General features: G+C 41.0%; 1 protein-coding gene across 4 annotated transcripts in view; it reads left to right on the plus strand.

Annotated features, from left to right (window-relative positions):
• Nucleotides 1-604: 604 nt before the first annotated feature.
• The window catches only part of MAPK14 (mitogen-activated protein kinase 14), a 68,847-nt gene continuing 45,852 nt past the window's right edge, over nt 605-23,599 (plus strand). The window contains exon 1 of one of the 4 annotated variants that reach the window (XM_036248180.1): nt 605-1,121. In XM_036248180.1, coding sequence (XP_036104073.1) covers nt 1,006-1,121 — 116 coding nt within the window. In that variant the 5' untranslated portion in view covers nt 605-1,005. Of the gene's footprint in view, nt 1,122-18,935; nt 18,962-23,224; nt 23,589-23,599 lie in introns of those variants that run through there. The other 3 variants (XM_036248181.1, XM_036248183.1, XM_036248182.1) reach the window with 3 other exon arrangements.

A 23,599-nucleotide genomic window follows, 5' to 3' on the forward strand; every position in this document is an offset into this window, starting at 1 on the left:
TATCCAATTAGACTTCCTTGGATCCTGGGAATCTGCTTTTATAAACTCCCAAGGTCTTATGTACATAAAAGTTTGAAAAATACTAGGAGAGTTTGGGTGCAAAACGTTAGCGTTATTGCAGGGCTAATGTCTGCTTTTGGGACAGATATCATCAGAATTCCGAAGAGTAAGCCATATGTCCTTGAGCATATGGGAATGCAACAGCTTTCCGGAAGAAACCTTTCTCTCTCTTTTTAAAATGCAATTATTTCTTGGAAATTGGGGGTTCCGCTGAGCAGCTGCTCTTCTGCTGCTGGTGACTAACCGCAGGTTCAAAGATCTTTTGGCTCTTCTCCCAACGCCTTTTTGGTCACTGTCACTTTTCACCAGGCATTTGCCCCGCCAACCACGGAGGGGCGCGCGCCGCATGTGTTGCCTGCTTTTACTCTCCTTCCCGGGTCCGCCTTCGCGCCTTTAATAACAGCCTACGAGCTCCTTCCTCTGGTCGCCAGCTGTTGCCGTCTTCTCGTGAGAACTGCTCCTCCCGTTCTCTTCCCTCATCAACCCCCTCCCTTGGGCAGGTTCCATATTGGGTAAAATCTCGGTCGCGGAGAGTCCCGGGAGCTCTTCTCGCGAGAGTACAGCGGGAGGCTCCTGTTCGCTGGCTCTGCAACAGTGACCACTGGAACCTCAGCAGGCGCCGCAGCTGGAGCGGTAGTCGGGTGGCGCAGCCCGGAGTCGGCCTGATCTGGGAGACCCTGCAGGGAGAGCGTGTCGGGTGCAGCCTTGAGCCTCCGAGTGCGTCCTTGCCCTTAGCAGGGCTTGTCCCCATCGCCGAGGTCCTGCCGCTGCGGCTGACAGGGGCCGTGCGCGCGGGAGTCGGCCGGGTCGCGGCAACCGCACCTGCGCGGGCCACCAGTGCGGGATTCCCGCCCTACCGCGTGGGCAACGAGGGCCAGGGAGCGGGTGCGGGTGCAGGCGGGGCCCCGGAGGGCCACCTCCTCCCCCCGTGGCCGCTGCTGGAAGATGTCTCAGGAAAGGCCCACGTTCTACCGGCAGGAGCTGAACAAGACCATCTGGGAGGTGCCCGAGCGTTACCAGAACCTGTCCCCGGTGGGCTCCGGCGCCTATGGCTCTGTGTGGTGAGTGTCACTGGGCCTGGGGTCGTGATAGCTAGCTGGTCCTTCATGCCCCAGAGCCAGGCCTGCCCCCAAGGCTCAGCGATGCATCAAGCGGCAGGAATTTTCTCTGGGGGAGGGCTCGCTTTCCCTTCGACCCTGTGCAGCAGTCCCTGTGCCCCTTGCACCCCTCACCCTGCACACCTAGGTGGGTGGTCCGCTGTGTGCAGGATGCAGGTCCACGGTGGGCAGTGGGTGGTGGTGCTGGTGCGGGAGCTCGGCCCCGGCTCGCACCCTGCGCATTCCCTTCCTGGGGGTTGCTGCTGCGGGTGCAGGCACGGGGGGAGGGTGGTTTTCTGTGGGGTCTCCCTGCTGGCGTCGAGCAGAGGGACCCTGTCCAGAGGTGCGCCCATTGTAGGCGCCGAGCCTGCCCTCTGAGCAGACAAGCCCGGGGAGTTGCCGGGAGAAGCAGAAGGGCAAAGCCCGGTTGGATTGGGAGACTGCGGTCGTCTGAGCAAAACTGACGACGAAGGGCGTTCTGCTCGTTTGTTTGTTTGTTTGTTTTTTGCAAACCTCTGTCAATCCCATTTTGAGAATCGTTCTTTTTGAATTTGCAGTCGAATTAGCAGCGACCCATAGAGCTTAAAATACCGACTTTATCTCGGTGAGCGCCGTGCCAGCCTGAGTGGTGTGTTTCCGATTCGGTTGAAAGCGTATTTCCTTTTCGCAGACTGGGGGGTGGGTGATAGCGCCTGCCAGAGCATTGCAGCTTGAGAAACTGGCGGCCTCACTGATTAGTCACATTCCACTGCTCATTTAAGTATTGTTTGACAAAACACATTTCTCATTTGGAGCAAGTGAGATTCAAATCCGTTGGACGCCCTCAAGATCAAAAAGTTCTTAACAATGCTGGGAGATACTGTAAATATTTTTAATTGCGATAATTCTTGTGACTAGTACCCTGTTTTTAAAGTCCCTGAGAGTTTGCAGGGGACTTGCCTACATTTATAACCTGAGGTACGCAGTGGTTTTTATAATCATGTAGAATATATCAGCTTTAATTCACACTGTGAGAGTCTGTTTTGTATTAAATGAATACTGTAAATTTCTGGATCTGAAACATTTCACTTAACTTCGCTAACTTCTGAGGTTTTATACACTATATTTTAGATTTACTGTATTTGAGAACTCCTGATCTGAAACTGATTCATGTAATTCATGCCCATGCAACATTTGAAAAGGGGTCTGTAAACTTATTTCTTGTTTTGAAACATATTCCAGGCTTTTGAACGTATTAATCTTTAGATATAATCCCTGTGTTTCTTAAAGTCACATCATGAATTTCCTGTTTGGTAGAATCTTCTGGGTAATTGAGATTGTGCAATTGTGTCCAGCAACAGATCATATTGCATTATCTAGTTCAAGCTGCTTGAATTATATTGCTGATGGCACCATGGTTGACATATTTTCCACATTTTTATTGTATGATGGTCTACATTTAAAGGGAATTTGCAGCATTTTACTGTGTGTGTGTGTGTATGTTACTGCTAATTTTCAAAAATGTATTTGGATCATTGCTCCTTTAATAGCTTATTAGTTTATGTTTTGCATTATTGAATTGACACATTAATTTTTGTAGTACCAAGTTTTTGTTTCCAATGGTGTTTAAACTTTAATGGAATGATACAATAAAATAGCCCAACTGTGGTGGGTTTAGTGAACTTGAAAAGAACTGCTTGGAAGGTTTCTCTGCTGTTGATGTGAATAGCTCTGCACTGGAACTGGAGGTCCAGATCCTCAGAGAAGTGCCATTAAAATGAACTCCACACTTCTTTAGTGGTAGTATACTTTTCTGACTTAGAAGCCAGAAATATCTGACACTTGGAAGTAATTTTGTTAAACAAGTTTTAAGAAATAGGAAGAATATTCAGTGAAAAGTCTTTTCTTCCTGTTTTCCAACCATGCTGTTCCTTTCCTCCGAGACAACCACTGTTAAGTTTGTGTGTCTTTCTAGGCAGAGTTTGTTTTTTAGTGGGATTTCTGTGAAGGGGATTTAAGGTGTAACCTATAGCACATTGGTGGAGGAAAATACAACTGATATTTGTCACAATTGACTGTAAACAAATACAATTAATTTTGGATTAAAAAGATCAGATTTTAGATTTACAAGTGAACATTGTGTTATTCAGAGTGGTTATTTGAAGTTGTTCTTTCAATTAATAATGTTTCAGCTGTGGCAGAAAATACTTTTTTTGAACTTCTCTTAGAATTCAATTTGGAGACTGTGCTGTTTTTCACCATCTTCATCCATTGAGTGCAGATTTGATTTTAGGGAATAACAAAATCAAATTGAATCCAAATAATTTAGAGAATTTGTACTAAAGTCAGGTGGAAAGATGAAGCAGTCAAGTTGGTGATACTATTTTATGTCTAATAGAAGTCTCCACTAAAAAATAACGACACAGAATTTCTTGTGTGACTTGTAGAACTGGATCTGATATCTGTTCCCTAAAAGAATTTCTGAAAGTATTTTAAGGAATGCACCATGACTGAAATATGTGTTAGTTTCCTAATTTGATTATTCTGAAGTACGTTATGCTTTCATGTGTAACTTAAATTTTTTTTATATTAAGGCTATTTTAATTATTTTAGTTTGTACTAAGTATATACTAGAAATGCAAATAGAGCTGGTGTGATAACCAACCACAAATCAAAGATCAAGGAATCAGACTAGGAATTTGAGAATTGATAAGGTTTTACAAATATGCCTTTCCTTTTTAAGGAGTAAGGGGAACTAAACTAAGTCTTGCAGTTTTAAGGAACTTTGTGCATTGTCTGTGAGGGGAAATGAAGCAAAAATGTTTAAGAATACATTGTTGCAAAGCATTGATTTTGTGGTTTTGGGACAGAATGGGGGGAGGGAATCTTTGTGGTTAGTTTAAGGAAACATAAATAGGAACTTAAATGCCTTTTCTCTGGGGTATGGTTTTCCAGACCCTTGCTGTTGATTAGAGGAGGTGGGGCACTGGTAACCATAGAATACATGAGAGTTGAAAATTACTCTTAAATCATATTCAATTATTTATTCAACGTATTTATTAAATACCAACTATGGACCTGATAGTGGACTGTGTTTCTTGAGATAGAGTGCTGAACAAGACAAAACCAAATAATATAGCCCCTCATAGAGCTCATAGCCTACTGTGAATAGAAACCACATTTTGTGGATTGCTTACAATGTTCTAGGCATTGTGCTGTGTGGTTTATATTTATCATCAGTATATAGAGTATATAACATGACTTTTTAGTAAGAGGTTGGTAAAATTTACTAAGAAGTCAAATCTAGCTCCCTGAATGCTTTCTTAGTAAATATAACAACAATAAATGAAGCTAATATTTTTTTAGTATTAATGGCCATTCACCATTTTAAATCTTTTATTTATTTTCACTTTTTTAAGGATGAGCCAGGGCACAAGTAAATAAAAATATGTCATCATTGAGTATGCACAGATGACTTTTTTGACTCCTGATCAATGAGAGGGACTTGCCCTTTATGTTACTAGTGGTGATAATAGGCCTATGCTGATCTTTCTTCCCATTTGCTTTGCTTTGTTACCAAAAGTAATGTGATTGGTTGCATGTAATCAGTGTTAACCAATAAATATTTAAACACAGTGGCAAATATTTGTGTTGATGTATAAAGACTTTTAAGAAGGAGTTCAGTCAAGTTGGCTATAAAGTCGTTTTATTTATCAAATCCCGTTTTCCAATGATAGTTTTTCACTGGTTCCCATTTTAAAATAAGGTATCCTGGACCTCTAGCTTTTCAACTCTGCCAGTTTAATTCTTAATACTGAGGACTACTCTGTATTTTATTTCACTCTACCAGCCTCAGAGATGATCTGTGTGTTGATTTTGCCTTTAGTGGGCAACAGTTCTGGTGGTGCTGAACCCCTGAGGCTTAGGATCCAAAGTTGGAAGAAATTACTGGGCTAGATCATCTCACTTTAGAATTAACTGACATTTTATGGGATTTTCTACTTTACAAAGTATTTTCTTTTCCTTTTTATTTTTTTATTTCAGAGAGGAAGTGAGAGGGAGAGAAAGAAACATTGATGAGAGAGAACATAGATTGACCACCTCCTGCATGCCCCACTCTGGGGATCGGGCCCACAACCTGGGCATGTGTCCTGACCGGGAATCAAACTGGTGACCTCTTGGTGCATGGGTCGATGCTCAACCACTCAGCCACACCAGCCAGGCTACAAAGTATTTTCATTCAAAGTATTATCATTGAATCTTCACTGGCTTTATGAAGGCTGGTTTTATTAACCCAATCATATATACAGCTGGGGAGCTGGACTCATTCATTAAAGGAACAGCATACTTGGCAGTGCTGCTTTGGAATTGCTTCTGGAGTTTCAACACTTAAAAGTCTCCTTTCCTGTACCTGTTGAGGTTGTGTGGTGGCACCTTCTCTTGTGCTGTTTGCCCCCCTACCCCTCCTTTTGTGAAGAAAGATGTTGTTGGGTCACTTGTAATAGATCTGTGATTATAAGAAATCAATCCCACCAATGCCATTGCCCAGCTAGTCTGAGGGGTTATGACTTAACTTATTAAAGTCACATCTCTTCCTCAGAATGAAACTTTCAATATTAGAAGTAGTTTGTCTTTACATAGTGCTTCCATAAATTAAGTACATATGTGTTAAGGATTTATAAAATTAACTGGCTTTTCAGCATTTTGTTGTACAGTTTTATGCTAGGGAAGAAGGTGATGGTGGCCTATAAATTCTGCACTTTTGAGAAATAGGTCCAGGGTTCTGATATGCTTGGCTCCCAGGCTGAAAGTGAGGAAGAAAGAGGTACAGAAGAGAGAATGGTCTAGGATGACCCCTGAGTTTTGTCTTAGGACAGATGGATAGATTTTAATGCCATTATCTGAACTTTGGGATATTATAGGATATACGATTTGGAGGCAAAGGAGAGGAAGTTGGGTCCATGCTGGAGGACAGGACTTTGTGTATTATACCAATACTTTGAGCACCTACTGTGTCATGCTTTAGGTACTGGAGATGGGGTGTGAGCAAAACAGGCAAAAATTTCTGCCCATAAGAAACTGTATTTAAGGGGGTGGAAGTAGAAGTAAATAAATAAGTAAAATATATAGTATGTCAGATGAAGGTACTATGGGGAAAAGGAAGCACAGAAAGGAGAGAGAATACTGGGATGGCTTTTTTGCACTTTTAAGCAGAGTGGACAAGGTAGGCCTCAGTAATAAAATGGTAATTGAGCAAAGACCTGAACGAGGTGATGTAGAACACCTATTGGACTTGGGTGGGGAGAGAAGAACATTTCAGACTGAGGGATCAGAAAGTGCAAAGGCCCTGCCTGAGGCCCTTTGTTCTCTAGGAATATCCTGGAGACCCATATGGCTAGAGCTAAGTAACCAGGGGCCAAATAGTAGTAGGAGAAGGAAGTAGAAGAGCTCTACAGCTACAGATATGTAGGGATCATGAAGAGTCTTTCTTGCCTTTTATCTTGAATGAGAGGGGAAGCCATGGAGGCTTATGAGCAGAGAAGATATGTGATCAAACTTTTTCATTTCTGTTTTTTATCCATTGGAGGTACTAATTGTATTTTAGGGTAGAACGGGAGAGTCAGATGAATTGGTGCAGAGCCCTGGCCCGTGCTCACAACTCCCGTTCCAGAAGGCTCAGAGTACCAGAGCCAGTACTACTGCTGGGCCCTAGAGATTCAGGATACTCCAGCTCTTTAAATAACATGGGCTTACTTCACTTTCAGGTTTGTTACCAAAAGGAAGGGAGCAAAGAGATTATCTTTGATTTCTGCTAACAAAAAATTAGCCTGCTGGCAGGGTGAATTTGTTCTAAATTCTTTGGGCTTCTAGTTTTTTGTTTTTACTGTCAGGTCATATTTTAAAAATCATTTTTACCTTCCTTGAACATTTAAGATCTCATTTATTTTCTACTTTATTTGGCCCTGTATCTGCTTTACATTCCTCCGCCTTTCCTCCATTACAATACTTTTAGTCGAGGTAGGATTCTTGTTACCTATTACTAATGTTTGGCTATGAGGCCACCAAAACTTCTCTGTTAACTTGAATACATTTTATAGGTTGACAGGTTCTACACATATATGACCCATAAGGTTGATTGTCTTCTCTGTCTTTATAAATACAGTCTCTCTCCTCTTTGATGAAAGCTATCCCCCCTTTTTGCTGTTCTAACATCTAGTTGTAGAAAATAAGTGTTCCTAAATACAGATTCCCATGGCAACATAACAAAAAGGTTATAGAACAAATGTTTATTCTGTTTAGATCTGCTGTCTGAGTAACTTTAGACCCTGAACATGTTAGCTCCTGTTACTTTGAATGATGTTGTTACAGATTTCCTTGTTTTCCTCAAAACCTTCTCCCTTAGGCCTTGGTGGTGTTGTCACTGTGCCTGTGACATGAAATGAAGGGAGGTATGTGAGTATGTGTGTCTTACTGTCAGTCTACCCACAAGTATGCTCTGGTTGCTTTTCCAAGCTTATGATCCAGAGTGTAGGCATCACGTAACACATGACCATGCAAAAAAAAAAAAAAAAGAAAAAGAAAAAGCATACCAGTTGTCCCCTTTGTTTTCTTAAACTCATTAATTCACTATTGCCAGTGCTAGGCGCTGTATTAGGTGTTAGGTTTATAAAGATCAAAAAAGCAAGAAGGGCCCTGGCCGGTTTGGCTCAGTGGTTGGAGCATTGGCCTGTGGACCAGAGTCCCTGGTTTGGTTCCTGCTAGGGGCACATACCAAACAAACAAACAAAAAAAGGCAAGTAGGGTCCCTGCTTTAGAAAATATCATTCTACAAGGGACACATTTGTGTTGCTTCCTTAGATTGCTTTAGTGTCCTTTGGAAGTTGCTTTTCTTTTCTGCACTTCTTAAAACTTAAATTGCCAATCAAATCTCCCTTTATATTTCTGATGCTTCCCTTGAAATCTTCTCGATTCTTCTCTGTCTCTTATGAATCTAGGGACACACTGGTCACTCTTTACATCTAGGGCAACTTTATGCACGACTGCGGGTTGGAGAAGAAGCCTTTCCATCGATGACTCAGATCTAGAAAGTGATGGCATCAGCGTGTGCCCGTAGAGGTCAGAACTTCTTCTTTTGATCAGCCAAGGGCTCAGCGAGGCTATGATTTAGGGGGAGGGAGGGACTGTGAGGGTAAAGTTTCTCTCAGTCTTTAACCCAGCCCTATACTTCCACTTGAGGTAGTGTCTCTTCTGTGACAGTTTCCCCCCTACAAATTAATCTGCCCCCAGTCATGCCCTTAGTCTGTCCCGTGACACTCAGCCTTGGGTGTCTTGTTTAGGCAAATGTATATTGAACTCACATTTCTTCATCCCTGTGGTAGATAGAACTTTATTCCCAGAAATAATTGCTTTATTCTTAATGTCCCCAGTAGCTATTTTTTTTATTCTCCCTTCTGCCAGATCTTTCATCTAGGGCTTTAGCTAACTTGAACCTTCTTGAATTTTTGAATAATAGTCTCTATTTATGTTTTCTTTTCAAGGCTGCCAAATACTGGTGAAAATCTTAGTTGTCTTCCTAATTTAGTGTGATAAAATATGACTCTCTAGTACTCTTTTAGTATTAAATTTAAGTGAAATATTGATGTTGGTATCTTCTATTGATATATTTCTAATAATTTCCTCATCTGACATTATAAGTTTAGTTTGCTTCATTTACCTACCAATTTCTAGTTTGGTGTCCTAAGTGCCTTTATGCTTTGAATGATCTGCTTTGAAAGGAACAATCTCAATAAGTTAATCGATATTGATGTTAAAAGGAGCACATTAAGAGAGTAGTATTATGAGCATCTATCAAGCTGTGTTTACATTCCTTAATATATATAGTATTACCTAGGTTTACTCAGTCTATTGACATTTTGGGTGTGATTAATGTTTTTGTTGTAGGGACTATCTTGTGCATTATAGACTGTTTGGCAACGTTCCTCTACCCTACCCACTAGATGCCAGTAGCAACCCTCAGTTGGTACAACCCAAAATGTATCTAGACATTGACCCATGTCCCCTGGGGGCAAAATCATCCTTGGTTGAGAACTACTTATGTAACCCTGTATATTTATATTGGCCATGAATAAAAACGAGATTGGATAACTTGAACCTTCCACCTGCAAAAAAGGTGGAAACGATGTGCTTTCTGTGCATATTCCTTTGAACTCATTACCTGATACAGTCTCCACAGTGGCCCTGTTCACATACTGTGTGTCCAGGTTCGTACTTCCAAACTTGATCTTAAGAATGCCTCACCCCTTGGATTTTAAGTCTATTGAAATGTAATGTTTCATGCTTTTCCTGGATTATTTTTCTAAGCACTGTTGAGGACAGAATACTCAGAGACATAGCACTAACTACCCTGGGAATAGATTCATGTCGTAAAATTTTATGGGTCAGCCTTAGATATGCAGAGCTGATATTTGAAGGAAGTTTATCATTAGGTGAATGACAGTGGTCATGAAAATTACAAGCAGGGAATGAGTTAATTATCTGAAGATTTCTATTACTCTGTGTATTTAAGGCAACATAATTTTGAAAGTTTGATATGTATGTGTGTGTGTGTGTGTCTGTGTGGTATGTATTTGTGTTTATGTTTTAGACTTAGGATAGAAAAAGAAATCTATTGGTCATTTGTCAGATAGTGTATAAAAGAAATAGAGATAAAATATTAATGAACTATATATAAAAAGGTATTGATGTGTTTAGAGATGTGGGGACATTATGGGCTATAGTAGTTAGAATGGTTGCATGGAGAAGGATTTTGAAGGATGGGCAATATTTGGAGAGGAGGATAGGAAACACTTTTCGATTAACAGGAGAAACCGTAACTAAGAGAATTAGATATGAGATGGACTGGCCTGATGGAAGAATATTTCAACAGGGTGAATCCAATTGTTCTTATGCTGACTGTGCTTCAGAATTACTTGTGTAACTTTTTTTTAAAAACACTTTTTTTTTTAATTGATTTTTTTTTTTTTTTTTTTTTTTTAGAGAGAGAGGTAGAAACATCGATGAGGGAGAACATCCATTGGCTGCCTCGTGCATGTCCCCCACTGGGGATTTGGCTCAACCTGTGCATGTGCCCTGACCTGGAATCAAACTGGAGACCTCTTGGTGCCTGGGTCGATGCTCAACCACTGAGCCACACCAGTCGGGCTTGTGTAACTCTTTTTTTTAATCTTCACCCCAGGACATTTTTCCATTTTCTGTTCAGATAGAGTAGGAGGGAGAGAGAGAGAGAAACATCGATGTGAAAGGGACACATCAAGTGGCTGCTACCCATACAACCCAATCAGAGCCGGGGACAAACTGCAACCGTGGTACATACCCTTAGCGGGAACCGAACCTGGGTCTCTGTGGACCACAGGCTGATGCTTAACCTCTGAGCCAAACTGGCCAGGGCGGGCTTGTGTAACTTTTTAACATGCTGGTGCTTGGGGTCTAACCCCAGAAATTAAGAATTAGGTCTGGAATAGGGCTAAGGCAACTGCATTCTTCTAGGCAATAGAAAGCTGTTAGAGTTTCTTGAATCGTAAAGTATTGAGGGAGAATATTTTTATTTTTTTAAATATGTTTTTATTGATTTTTAGAGAGAGAGGAAGGGAGAGGGGGAGAGTGAGAAACATTGAATGAGAGAGACACATCAATTGGCTGCCTCCTGCACAGTTTCAATGGAGATTGAACCTGCAGCCTGGGCATGTGCCCTGACCAGGAATTGAACCAGGAATGTCTTGGTCCATGGACCGATGCTCCACCACTGAACCACACTGGCTGGGCAGAAAATTGTTTTTAAATCAGTCTGACTGGAGGTACAGAATGGATTACAGGAAGCAAATGTGTTGCTTTATAAAAGTCTTCAGTAATCTGTTTATGTGTGTTTGTTTATTCTCACTCTCCCTCCAGCTAGATTTCTCAGTTCCGTGAGATCAGGAACTATCTGCTTAAGTATGTATTTATTAACCTTGCAGTATGTTTCAGGCACTGGCCTAGATTCTGGTGATAAACTGTAGCTTCTGTCCTCCCTCACAGTCTAAATTGGGAAACAAATATATAAAGGAATCGTTTTTGCTTTGTTTTTGTTTTGTTTTGTTTTTTTACAGTTTAATGTTAAGTATTGGCTAAATGATATTGCTAATTTTAGTAGTTTTTAGATCTTATCTAATAATTGAATAAGTATGCGTATTAACTTGTAAAAACTATATTTTAGGTGTCTGTAGCATGACAATAAATGCTTGAGGATTTGGGCCCTCAAATCCTATGTTTTAATAATCTTCTCTATTTTGCTGTTATTTTTGAGATATACTCAACCTCACATTTGAGAATAAGAGATCTAAAAGTAGACACTGAGAATTTCTATGTGATAAGCCCCAGGCATGTTCATTTCAACTTGAAACATTTAAAAGTACCTGTCTTACATAGTTCATAAAGTACCTTCGCATAATTATCTATTTTTTAAGATTCAGTTTTTCTGTTTTTTTTTTTTTTTTTTTTTTTTTTTAAGAGAGAGAGGGAGAAGAGAAAAAGAGAAACATCGATGTGAGAGGGAAACATTGATCGGCTGCCTCCTGTATGCCCCGTATTGCATGTACCCCGACCAGGAATTAAACCAGCAACCTTATAGTTCACGGATGATGCCCAACCAACTGGGCCACACTGACCAGGGCCACATAATTTCTTGAGCCTCAAAACAGCATTGTGAGATAAGCAGGGCTGGTGACATCACCATTTTATTGATTTGGAAACAGGCTGGCAGAAGCTTTGGCCCAGATCTGCTGCTGGGAAGTGCCAGAACTGAATGCAGTCTTTTCACTCCTAGTTACTTCTCTCTCTATCAGGCTGCGTGTGTCCATGCTGAGTGGAATTTTTTGAGACCAGATCCTAAAAATACTGCAAACAGACACTGTTCGTTCACTAGGGTGCAAAAGTAGCTTTGTTAGTTGAATTTCAGTGATTTTTCTAGAACACTGAAAAGATTTTATCTAGCATTCTCAAAAGTTAATGAGCTGTCTTGAAAATTCTAGTATTGTGATATTTTAAAAAATCAAGGTACTTTGGAGTATTGAACACACAATACAATATACAGGTGATGTAGTATAGAATTGTATACCTGAAACCTATATAATTTTATTAACAAACATCACCCCAATAAAATTAGTTAAAAAAAGAAAAAAAATCAAGTTGCTAAGAATAATGATTTAAAAATATGGCCATAAACTGTTTGCTACTCCTTCCTTCCAGAGGTGGAGCTTAATCTTCTCCCCTTGAGTAATGACTGTACGTAGGAACTCACTTCTCTAATGTGTAGATTGTGGCAGAAATGATGGGGTGTGACTTCCGCAGGTAAGTCATAAAAGACATGTGGCCCCTGTCTTGCTCTTCCTCTGAGATCAGTTGCTCTAGGGCAGTTTCTCAACCTCAGTACTAATGACATTTTGGGCTGGATAATTCTTTGCTGTGAAGGACGTTTAGCAATATCCCTGGCCTCTACCTATTAGATGTCAGTAGCAAACTCCCTCTGCCCCCCAACACCACACACAGCAGTTGTAACAACTAAAAATGTCTGTCATTGTCATATGTCCCCGGGGGGGGGGTACAGTTACCCTCTGTTGAGAACCATTACTTGAGGGGAACCCAGCTGCTCTGTTGAGAAGACACTGAAGCAGCCCAGTGGGGAGGCCCACGGTGTGAGGCACTGAGGGCTGCCCACGCCACGTGAGCGAGCCATCTTAGAAGTGGACCCTCCAGCCTCACTCGAGCCTTCAGATGACTGCAGCTGTGACCAGCATCTTGACTGCAACCTCTTGAGGGACTATGAGCCAGAAACACCCAGCTAAGCTGCTCCCAAATTCCTGACTCACAAAAACTGTGAGATAATAAATTTTGTTTAAGATGTGAACTTTGGCGACAATTTATTATCCTGCATTAGATAACTAATACATCAAGTATTGCTCTAAAAAATATGTACATGTCCTATAAGATGGAGAACCACAGATTGAGCAAAACCCAAAAGTTGTGAAGACACATTAATGCCTGTTATGTATTTCTTTAGTCATGTTCATAACATATATTTGTAGGGTGCTTTTCTGCACATGAAGCTTATAAACACTATTACTGTAAAAGCCTTTTAATTGTATCAGCAAGGCAAAGTTGATTGGTGGTAATGCTAAATAGTTACAATGTAATATATGGTTAGTCTATTTAATATTTCAGATTTGTTTGAAAGGAGTGAACATCTATGATAACTTCAAAAATATTTGTTATTGAAATTTTCAAACACACAAAAGTAAAGAAAATGTACCAGTGGTGATAACATTCTCATGATGATTTGGAAAATAATCCCCTTTTAAAGAAAAAAATAATCCACATGTAGTATTTTTGCAATCAGTATGGGATAACCATTGCTCTTGATGCAGATATATCACTTCATATTTGCAGTTAAAGAATTATGTTAACTTAGCTTTTAAAGTTTCAATGAAGAAATATAAAATAGTTGTATTTTCAAATGGAGCCTTCAGCAAATAAAGATGAATTGCATTTTACATTTTAATTGCAAATGGTTTTGGATTTTTAGATTGCATGTCTGAGTGAATTTCTACATTGTTTGAATGTTAGTTTTAATCATCTCAGTAAAAATTGAAGCAGTGTGAAAAACATGTTTGCTCCAGTAGTTTAGAAGCTTTTGCAGCAGGAACTAGACCAGATCAGGAGTGGCAATAATCTAGTATGTGCATTGCCGTTCTCTGAGATCCTGCTCCATGGCTAATGTCCCTAATAAATGCTGTCACAAATGTATTTTCCTATCTGAATAAGATTTTCATGAAAATACTTAATTTGCATAAAACTTCTTGAACTGTAAGTTCTGCAAGGCAAGTGATCAATTAGGTGATTCTTTTGGCTGGAGTGGGGGGGAGGGACTATGTTGTTTTTTGTTTTTTTTTATCCTCACCCGAGGATATTTTTCCATTTTTTGTACAGATAGAGTGGGAGGGAGAGAGAGGAAGGGAGAGAGAGAGAGAAACATCGATGTGAAGGGACACATCGAGTGGCTGCCACCCGCACGACCAACCAGGGCCGGGGACAAACAGCAACCGAAGTACATGCCCTTAGCGGGAACCGAACCTGGGTCTCTCCGGACCGCAGGCTGACACTCTAACGCTGAGCCAAACTGGCCAGGGCGGGACTATGTTTTGAGCCTCTTTGAGAAGAGGTTTTAGAGCTTTGGCTGGTTTGCTCAGTGGTTAGAGTGTCGGCCCATGGACTGAAGAGTCATGGGTTTGATTCCTGGTCAAGAGCACGTACCTGAGATGCAGGTTTGATCCCTGGCCCTGGTCGGGGTTGTGTGGAAGGCAACCAGTCAATGTGTTAGGCACATCAATGTTTCTCTCTCTCTCTCCCTCCCTCCCTTCCTGTCCTTCCCTCCTTCCCTCTCCCCTTCCTGTCCACTCTATCTAAAAAAAAAAAAAAAAAAAATCAATGGAAAAATATCCTTGGGTGAGGATTAACCAAAAAAGAGAGAGAGAGAAGTTTTAGAAACGGAAAAGCTGGGGATTGGTCACATCGCACATCCTTATAATAATTGTATTAATACCACTTATGTTCTTCCCATCAATATGAAAGTGTTATTGTAAGAGACTAAATTCCATTTTAAAATACTATGTATAGTGATTTAAAAAAAAAAATGTTATGTAGACATTAAAACAGGGTATTTGAGAACTAGTGATGTTAAAAGAACGCTCACAACGTTTTAAATGTTACGAGTTTTTAAAGTCCCTTTCTACTCTCAAGAATATTTTTTGAGGTTCCTAAATCAAAACTTGAGCTCTAGTTTTTACATAAAGTTGCCTTTATTTTCATGTTATTTGTAGAATGGCAGGGCAGAGCATAAGCATCAAAACTACGGTGATACTTGCTTATGTGTCTGAATTTAGCAGAGTGAGAGTAGATTTCTGTAGTGGAGGGATCCATGTACCAAGAAGTAGTTCCAGTATGGCATTTATTGAAATATTGAAATATTAAGTATTACAGGTAAAGAGAAAGTACCAAGTTAGTAGTCTGAATTACTTAGTTATTTAGAAGGCACATTTTGAAGACAATTATTAACTCGAATTTAGTTGGTAACAAAGCCTCAAATTGTTTGAACTATGGATGAGTAAATATTTCCAAAAAATAAATGAAATTGTGTTTCTCTTGTTAACCATTATTGACGGCTCATTTTTCCTTATTAACATCATTTGAGGATTAGAGAAGTCATCTATGACCATTGAAAGAAATTGTAAAATTACTTATGATTCCCACAAATTACTCAGAGATTTGCCAGATAACTGCTTATTCTTCATTCTGCTGGGGAAAATCCAAGTTGTGTTTTGAGGACAGTCCTGGTGCAGTCATTTTGTCCTCTCACGCTCTCTGGACGTGGGCACTGGTCCAGGTTAGGCAGCATGTCATCTTTTTAAGAGGTTGTCTCCCTTCCTCTACCTACTAACTCGACTGATAAATCATGTCGATCTGCCTTTGCAACAGAGCTCATCTGCAAGCCAAGTGCTAGTCATGGAACATGAACAAAGTCTGTATACCTATCAAGAGCTCGGTTGATGGAAATCATCTTGGAAGATTGTCTAAGGATTATGGAGCTTATTATCTGTTTTTCTAAACACACTTAAGATTTCCTTTCGGATTAAGTCTGTCCAAGCAGCATATGATGCTGTTTTGAACTCACCTCCTCCTTTGCTGATGAACTGTATTTTGGCTTTCCGGAAGTTCACTGATGGAGGCTCTAAGAAAAGAACCACCTGAAACACTTATATTTGTGTGAGGATGTTGATAGGACATTTGTGCCACATTATAAGTGTCTCCTTCATAAACATACACAGGAGGAACTTTTCTCTGGTTTTATTACAGGAATAATTATGCCTCTTCAGTTCTCCTGAGTACCTACTTTGTTTTTATTATATGGTTCCTGTGACGCATATCTTAACTGGTTGTGTTTTTGTGATAGCTTTAGTGGACTCAGAAAATTTGAGGCCCACCTCTAACCATAGTATTTAGAAAAGTCCTGATAAACATTTTATGCTAACCTCACCCATATTGAATTTCTTATTTATCTTATTTTCCCTTAATCACTTACTGTTGTGTCAAGTTGTGGATATATATTTCTAGGCTGCTTTAAATTCATTGTGGACTAAAGCAGGGTGGTATATCTAAATAAATTTAGAAGTTAAACAAAATTATATTAGGACTTATTAAGAATCTAGTAAGCCCCCTCCCCCCCCCAGCTGCGGGGGAGGTATGAAGTGTAACAAAACATTCAATTTCCTTAATGAGTATTATTGTGTGGTAGGCCCTGCATTCCTGATCAGCAGTAGATGAGTGACAGAGACATCCTAATATTATAATAACTGCTGTTAATGAATTTTATATTTATTCCTTTATTTTGTCTAACCACATCAATAATTTTATAGTTGTGAATTAACTAGAACCTCATGCAAATTTACATTTGGGGGAAAACGTATTAAGCAGTGTGTCCTGAATTTTAGTTTGGAGAACCTGATCATCATAAAGATAATTCCATTTTATGATGTTGTTAATGAAAACAAGGTTTTTATTTGTAGTTGTAGTTTTAAAAATGTGATTTAAGCCCTGGCCAGTTTGGCTCAGCGGTTAGAGCATCGGCCTGTGGTCCTGAGAGACCCGGGTTCAGTTCCCGTTAAGGGCACGTACTTCGGTTGCAGTTTGTCCCCGGCCCTGGTTGGTCGTGCGGGTGGCAGCCACTCGATGTGTCCCTTCACGTCGATGTTTCTCTCTCTCTCCCTTCCTCTCTCTCCCTCCCACTCTATCTGTACAAAAAATGGAAAAATATCCTCGGGTGAGGATTAAAAAAAATAAAATAAAAAATAAAAAATAAAAATGTGATTTAAGCCCTGGCCGGTTTGGCTCAGCGGTTAGAGCGTTGGCCTGTGGTCCAGAGAGACCTGGGTTCGGTTCCTGCTAAGGGTACGTACCTCGGTTGCAGTTTGTCCCCGGCCCTGGTTGGGTCGTGCGGGTGGCAGCCACTTGATGTGTCCCTTCCACGTCGATGTTTCTCTCTCTCTCCCTCCCACTCTGTCTGAACAAAAAATGGAAACGTCCTCGGGTGAGGATAAAATAAATAAATAAATAAAAATAAAAAAAGTAAAAATGTGATTTAAGAGGAATCTTCCCAACTGGTAATATTAGTAAGTGATCATTATAATAAAGGCAAAGCCACAAGCTGGCTCTAGGGTTGCCCTTATTCCTGGCAGCTTGGCATCCTGGTAAAAGTGATCATTGAAATTAGACAAATTTGGGTTTGAATTCCACTGCATATGATTTATATGACCCTGCGTGAGTTGTTAATGTTTCTGACCATTAGATTCTTATTTTGGAAAGTAAATATAACTGTATCTCAAAGTTAATGTTAAATTAAACATTTCCCAAATAACGTGGCATAATCAGGTATGCATTAAATTTGAATTTCTTTTTTCTTTTTTTTTTTATGTTTCCATTCTGCTCTTTTTTTTTTTTTTTTTTATTGATTAATTTTTGTTACAAATGATTCTCCTTTTTTCCCCCACTGATTCCCCTAAATTTGAATTTCTTCTCAGTTGGTTTCTTCTCCTTTACTTGAATTTATCAAATGATATTTTTAAATGAGTAGGACTTTGTTAATTACAGTGTTTAGCTTAGGATGAGATAGTGATTTCTCCTGTCTCCAAGTAGTGCTTTGATCAGTGATAGAAATAGGAGGCTAGGTCGGAGCAATTAATTGCTTAGAGAGCTGGGGGCAGGGATGGATTGTATATTCCTTTCTTCAACAGCTTTTGCTATAATGATTACAAACTAATAAGCAGAGGGCAGTTTCTCTGAACAATTCCTGCTTGCTTTCTTTTGTAAGTAAAATGTGTTTCAAAAAGTGAGGGTGTGTCCTTTGAAATAAAAATTATTCGTCTGTTCTGCAGAAATCATACAATTATGGAAGTGTGAATTAAGAGGTCCGTTGTAGTAATATTTATATTGTGTGAAAGAGAGAGAATGGAATGGCTATAATCCCCACCAATAAGAGAATGATTAAGTAGATTGTGGCACAGATATTTAATGAAATCATTGTGAATGATTGTTTAGTAAAATGGAATGCTTATGGCCTAGGGATGAAGGATACACATTTATTTATACAGGGGTGGGCAAAAGTGGGTTTACGATTGTGAGTATGTGAAACAGTTAATTCTTGTATTATTTATTGTATTATTTACTTGTATTACAACTATAAACCTATTTTTGCCCACCCCTGTATATTATGAGTATAATCATATAAGAATCATTTGAAGGGAATATAATTGTTTTTTGGTTTTTGTTTTTGTTTATCCTCACCTGAGGACATTTTTGCATTTTTTATCTTCAGATAGAGCATGAGGGGGTGGGGAAGAGAGAGAAACTTCGAGGTGAGAGAGACACATTGAGTGGTTGCCACCCACATGACCCCAATCGGGGCCGAGGACAAACTGCAACCGAGGTACGTGCCCTTAGCGGGAACCGAACCCAGGTCTCTGGTCAGCAGGCAGATGCTCTAACCGGTGAGCAAAACCGGCCAGGGCAGGAATATAATTGTTAATAGTGGTTTTATTAAAGTTTGAGTGTCTCTTGTTTTAGGGTAACACAACAACACAGATGACTTATGCTTCTCACTTTACTAATGCTCTTATTAAAAAATATAAGCTCATTTAAAAAATAAGAAGATGGAAAATTATAAAAGCAAAAATGTTAAAAGTGTAAGTATATTAGACATTTTTTCCTCTGCATGTGTGTACACATATATAAGTATACATTCCCCCCCCCCACAGATAGGATCAGTCTTTTTTTTTTTTTTTTTAATCCTCAACCGAGGACATTTTTCCATTTTTTGTTCAGATAGAGCGGGAGGAAGAGAGAGGAAGAGAGAGAGAGAGAAACATCGATGTGAAGGGACACATCGAGTGGCTGCCACCCGCACGACCAACCAGGGCCGGGGACAAACTGCAACCGAGGTACATGCCCTTAGCGGGAACCGAACCCGGGTCTCTCTGTACCGCAGGCCGACGCTCCAACCGCTGAGCCAAAGAGGCCAGGGCGGGATCAGTCTTATGAATCTTATTTTCTTCACCATCAGTAATGTAACATGCACATATTAGTGTCCGGTGGTTCTTGTTAATGGCTATAATGTATGGTACATGAGAATGTGCCATCATTTAAACTCTCCCCTACTGGTTGTCAAGGTAGTTTCTGGTTTTGTTCTTGATGAATAGGCTGCAAGGAATATTTATGTCTTTTTTAACCCAACTCTTTATAAAGTGATCAACTGTTGGCGTATGTTACATTGTATTGTGTGGCATTCTTTTTATTTTCTTCTTTTTTTTTTCCCCTCACCAGAGGACATTTTCCCATTTTTTGTTCAGACAGAGTGGGAAGGAGAGAGAGAGAAACATCGACGTGAAAGGTACACATCGAGTGGCTGCCACCTGCACAACCCAACCAAGGCCGGGGACAAACTGCAACCGAGGTACATGCCCTTAGCGGAGCCGAACCCGGGTCTCTCTGGACTGCAGGCTAACGCTCTAACCGCTGAGCCAAACCGGCCAGGGCTGTGTGGCATTCTTTACTCTTGTTTATGTTTCATCACCCAGTTAGATGGTAAGTTTGGTGACATCCAGTACTAGGTTTACTGTTTCTTTCTGGTCCGCGGGCTGACACTCTAACCGCTGAGCCAAACCAGCCAGGGCGGTTTACTGTTTCTTTTGTGTCCATAGGAATCTCATGGAGATGCTTCAGTAAATACTTATGAAGTGATATTTTGGTATTTGTAAGATACTACATCGACTCCTTCAGTATTTTACTTTCACAGGGAGTAAGAAGTAAGAACTTCAGGGATTGAACACTTCTCACATATAAAGAGTGAAAGTTATTTCTTATGAAATACTTTTCATTAGTACTATCCTGAGTTCAGTATAAGATTACAGGATAAACTTTTTTCTTATGAAATACAATTAATTGTAGTAGGAAGCATTAAAAAAAATAAAAATAAAATCAGTGTCCAGAGAGTTAGAATATATTTAAAATGGGCTGAACTCTGCTTAGCAAAGTTGAACTTGGTTTTCCATTATGGTATAATGGTTAAAAGTTCCCGCTTAAAACACACCAGTTGGATTTTAATCCCACCTCTCCCATCTGATGTCTGAACTCTGGATACATTACTTAATCTCTTTGTGCCTCAGTTCTCTCATGTGCAAAATGGGAATAATGATAATACCTTCTCATAAAGTTGTGATAATTAAAGATGTTTGTTCACGTAAAGATCTAAAAACAGTGACTGGCAATAATAAGCAGTAAATTAATGTAAACTTTTAACATTAATACCAGTTTCTTGGTAGGTGCTATTGAATTTATAAAAATTGAGATCCAAATGAACAAAGCTTTTTCTTTACTATTTCAGATAACTATTGTTATAAAACAGTCTTATACTTTTGCTAAGCATTTATTGAGAATGTACCATGTGCCAGGCATTGTGCCAAGTCTTATATAATACAATAGTGAATAAAACAGACGACACTTTTTGCCCTCAAGATGCTTACCATGAGTGGGGTAGGTGGACATTAGTGATGTCTAATGCTGGGCTTTACCATGGGTTAGGCCCTTTGCTAAACGTACTGCAAAAGATACCACATTTAATCCTAACAAGCAACCTACAGATTAGTTGTAAACATAATCTTCATTTTAGATATGAAGCTGAGAGTATTTAATTAACTTCCTCAAGATTATATAACTACTAAGGGGCAGACTAATTAAAATCCAGATAGTCCAATACTAAAGCTGCAGCCCTTATTTAACCACTCTGCTCAGTTGTAAATAAACATATAGTAATAAGTTGTAATTGTTGGGGTCTGTAGGTACTGACCAGTCCTAGCCTGCCTTTTGATGAATAGATGTAGGAGTCAAATAGAGGTTGAAATGTGTGTTTTAGTCCTGTGAAGCTGGCGTGGAGGACGCCTTCTAATGGCTTGGATGTGCAGTGCAGGTGGGCTTCTTTCCCCACTGAACTGGACTTGCACACTAAGTCACAGGCAGGTCACCTGGAAACCTGGTGGCATTCCTTGCTCTAGGCAACCCCAGCAGGCTTACCAGTGGAGGAGAGGAGTCAGGCAGCCTCTGAGGGAGAGTTGAAGGCAACGGTCAGACAGAAGCAGTGACCATTGTTTTCAGTCTCACCAGAGCCAGTGAGGGGTTTCAAGAGAGTGTACATTTACTTGGTACTTCCAAGAAGGAAGTTACTGTTTTATGGGTTTGTAGGAACAAGGGGAGGCAGAGAGATGAGATCACCCCTCCCTTTATGTGGGATAAGGTAGGAAGCAGTGAGGGTGTTGTGACAGAATGAGTGCTTGGGACCTCAGATGCATCTTTGAGGGGTGGATATTTAAGCCTATGCTTCAAGGATAAGGCTTCAGCTGTGCGGTGGAGTGGAGGTGTAGAGGTGTGGGGAGAAGAGCATTTCAGGACCAGGAACCGCCCGCCTGAAGAGTCGAAGGAACTGACGGGAGCCAGCATGTTTGGAGCATACAGTGCCTGAGGGGAAGAAAGGATCAGCACAGGGGCAGGGGGGATGGGCATTGGTGGTCAGATCACCTGAGCCTTGTAGGTTGATAGGAAATGGTTTTTTGTTTTTGTTTTTTTGTTTTTTATATGCCAAGGGAATTCTTTGAAGGATTTGAAGCAGGTGATTGGTGTCATCACAGTTATAGTTTAAAAATATTGTGTTGGATGCGTGTGGAGGGTAACGGAAAGGGAGCAAAGCAGGGGGCAGGGCGGGGAGTGTGGAGCAGGCTGGAGAGGAGGGGGCTGGCGCTGGCGCGGAGTGGAGGGAGGTTCCGTCAGAGATGTGGTTTTTTTGTTTGTTTTTGGGGTACCAAATTACCTTATTTGAAGGGATGGTACAAATGAAAAGATGTAAGTGGATGATTTGGTACAAGTTATAGAAAAGGTAAAGGTAACTTCAACATGCATGTGCTGCTTTGGTGACCAGGGAAGTCACCCCCCTGGCTGTGGGACTCTGCCGGGCGGGTCTCAGGGGCCCCCAATCTGCCCAAGTGGGTTACGTGGTCCCCCAGTTCTTTGATGGATTTCACCTGCTCATTCAGGTAGTGAGTTTCAAGGAAGTCACACAAGTGAGGGTTATTTTTGTCAGTGGCCAGTTTGTGCAAGTCCAGTAGTGACTGATTCACATTTTTTTCCAAGTGTAATGCACACTCCATCGCATTCAACCATTCTCCCAGTTGTCGGGTCTGCTTTCTGATATCCTGGAGGAAGATTTGGCCACCTCATTGGTTCTGCAGCTTCATCAGTTTCTCAGCATGTTCCCTCTCTTCATGAGATTGGTGAAGAAAATATTTGGCAAAGTTCTTCAAAGCCACATCATCGCGGTCAAAGTAGTAAGACAGGGACAGGTAGGCGTAGGAAGCGTAGAGCTCCAGGTTGATCTGGGGTTGATGGCGGCCTCTGCGTCCTGATGGTAGTTCTGGCGCCTGCGAGGTGGACGTCACGGTGGGCGGCTAAGGAGGGGCGGCTGCGCGGCGCTGGATGGGGGCCTTGGGGATGTCCGAGGCGCTGTGAGGAGGTGGCCGAAGGCTGGAGCAGGTGGCTGGGGGGATGGGCCAAGCGCTGGGTTCCATCCAAGCACTGTTGAAGCAGGAAACCACGGCCACTCTCCGTGAAGACTGTCTAGAGATGTGTTTTGAAGATGGAAACCACAAGACTTGCTGATAGATTTGCATGGCGGAGGGGGCAGGGGACTAGAGGACGGGGAGAAATCAAGGGTGGATGACATTCAAATGTCTGGCTTGAACAACTGGAGGAAAAGTCTGTTGGACAAAGGAGACAAGGAGAAGTAACTGCACTTGCTAAGTTTAAGGTGCCTACGTGTTTTTATGTGGAGCTGCCAGCTAGGCAGTCAGGCTCAGAGGAGATTTCCATGAGAGACACAGATTTGGGAGTTTTCAGTATAGAGATGACATTTAACTTAAATCCATGGGTAGAGATGAGATCATCTAGAAGGAGAATGTGGAAGAGAAGAGAGGAGGGCGTATCATGCCCTGAAGAAGTCCAACAGAGCTTGAGTAGAGGGGCCACATGTAGTGGAGACAGAAAAGGAGCTGCTGCAGAGCCCAGAGAAGACCAGTGAAGGTACTGATCCGGGCTCCAGGTGGACAGTTCCGAGGCGGGAAAGTGGTAACTGTGTCCATTGCTAACCCAGAACAGTGCCATTGGGTTTGGTAACAGGCCGTGAAGGACACTGAGAAGAGCGATGAGCAGACCGAGGAAAGAATGGGAGCTGAGGAAATGTTTCGTTCTGTGCTGCTCGCACCTTAAGATGTAGGTGAATT

Source organism: Molossus molossus, unplaced genomic scaffold (assembly GCF_014108415.1).
Source record: "Molossus molossus isolate mMolMol1 unplaced genomic scaffold, mMolMol1.p scaffold_m16_p_8, whole genome shotgun sequence".
Lineage (NCBI taxonomy): Eukaryota > Metazoa > Chordata > Mammalia > Chiroptera > Molossidae > Molossus > Molossus molossus.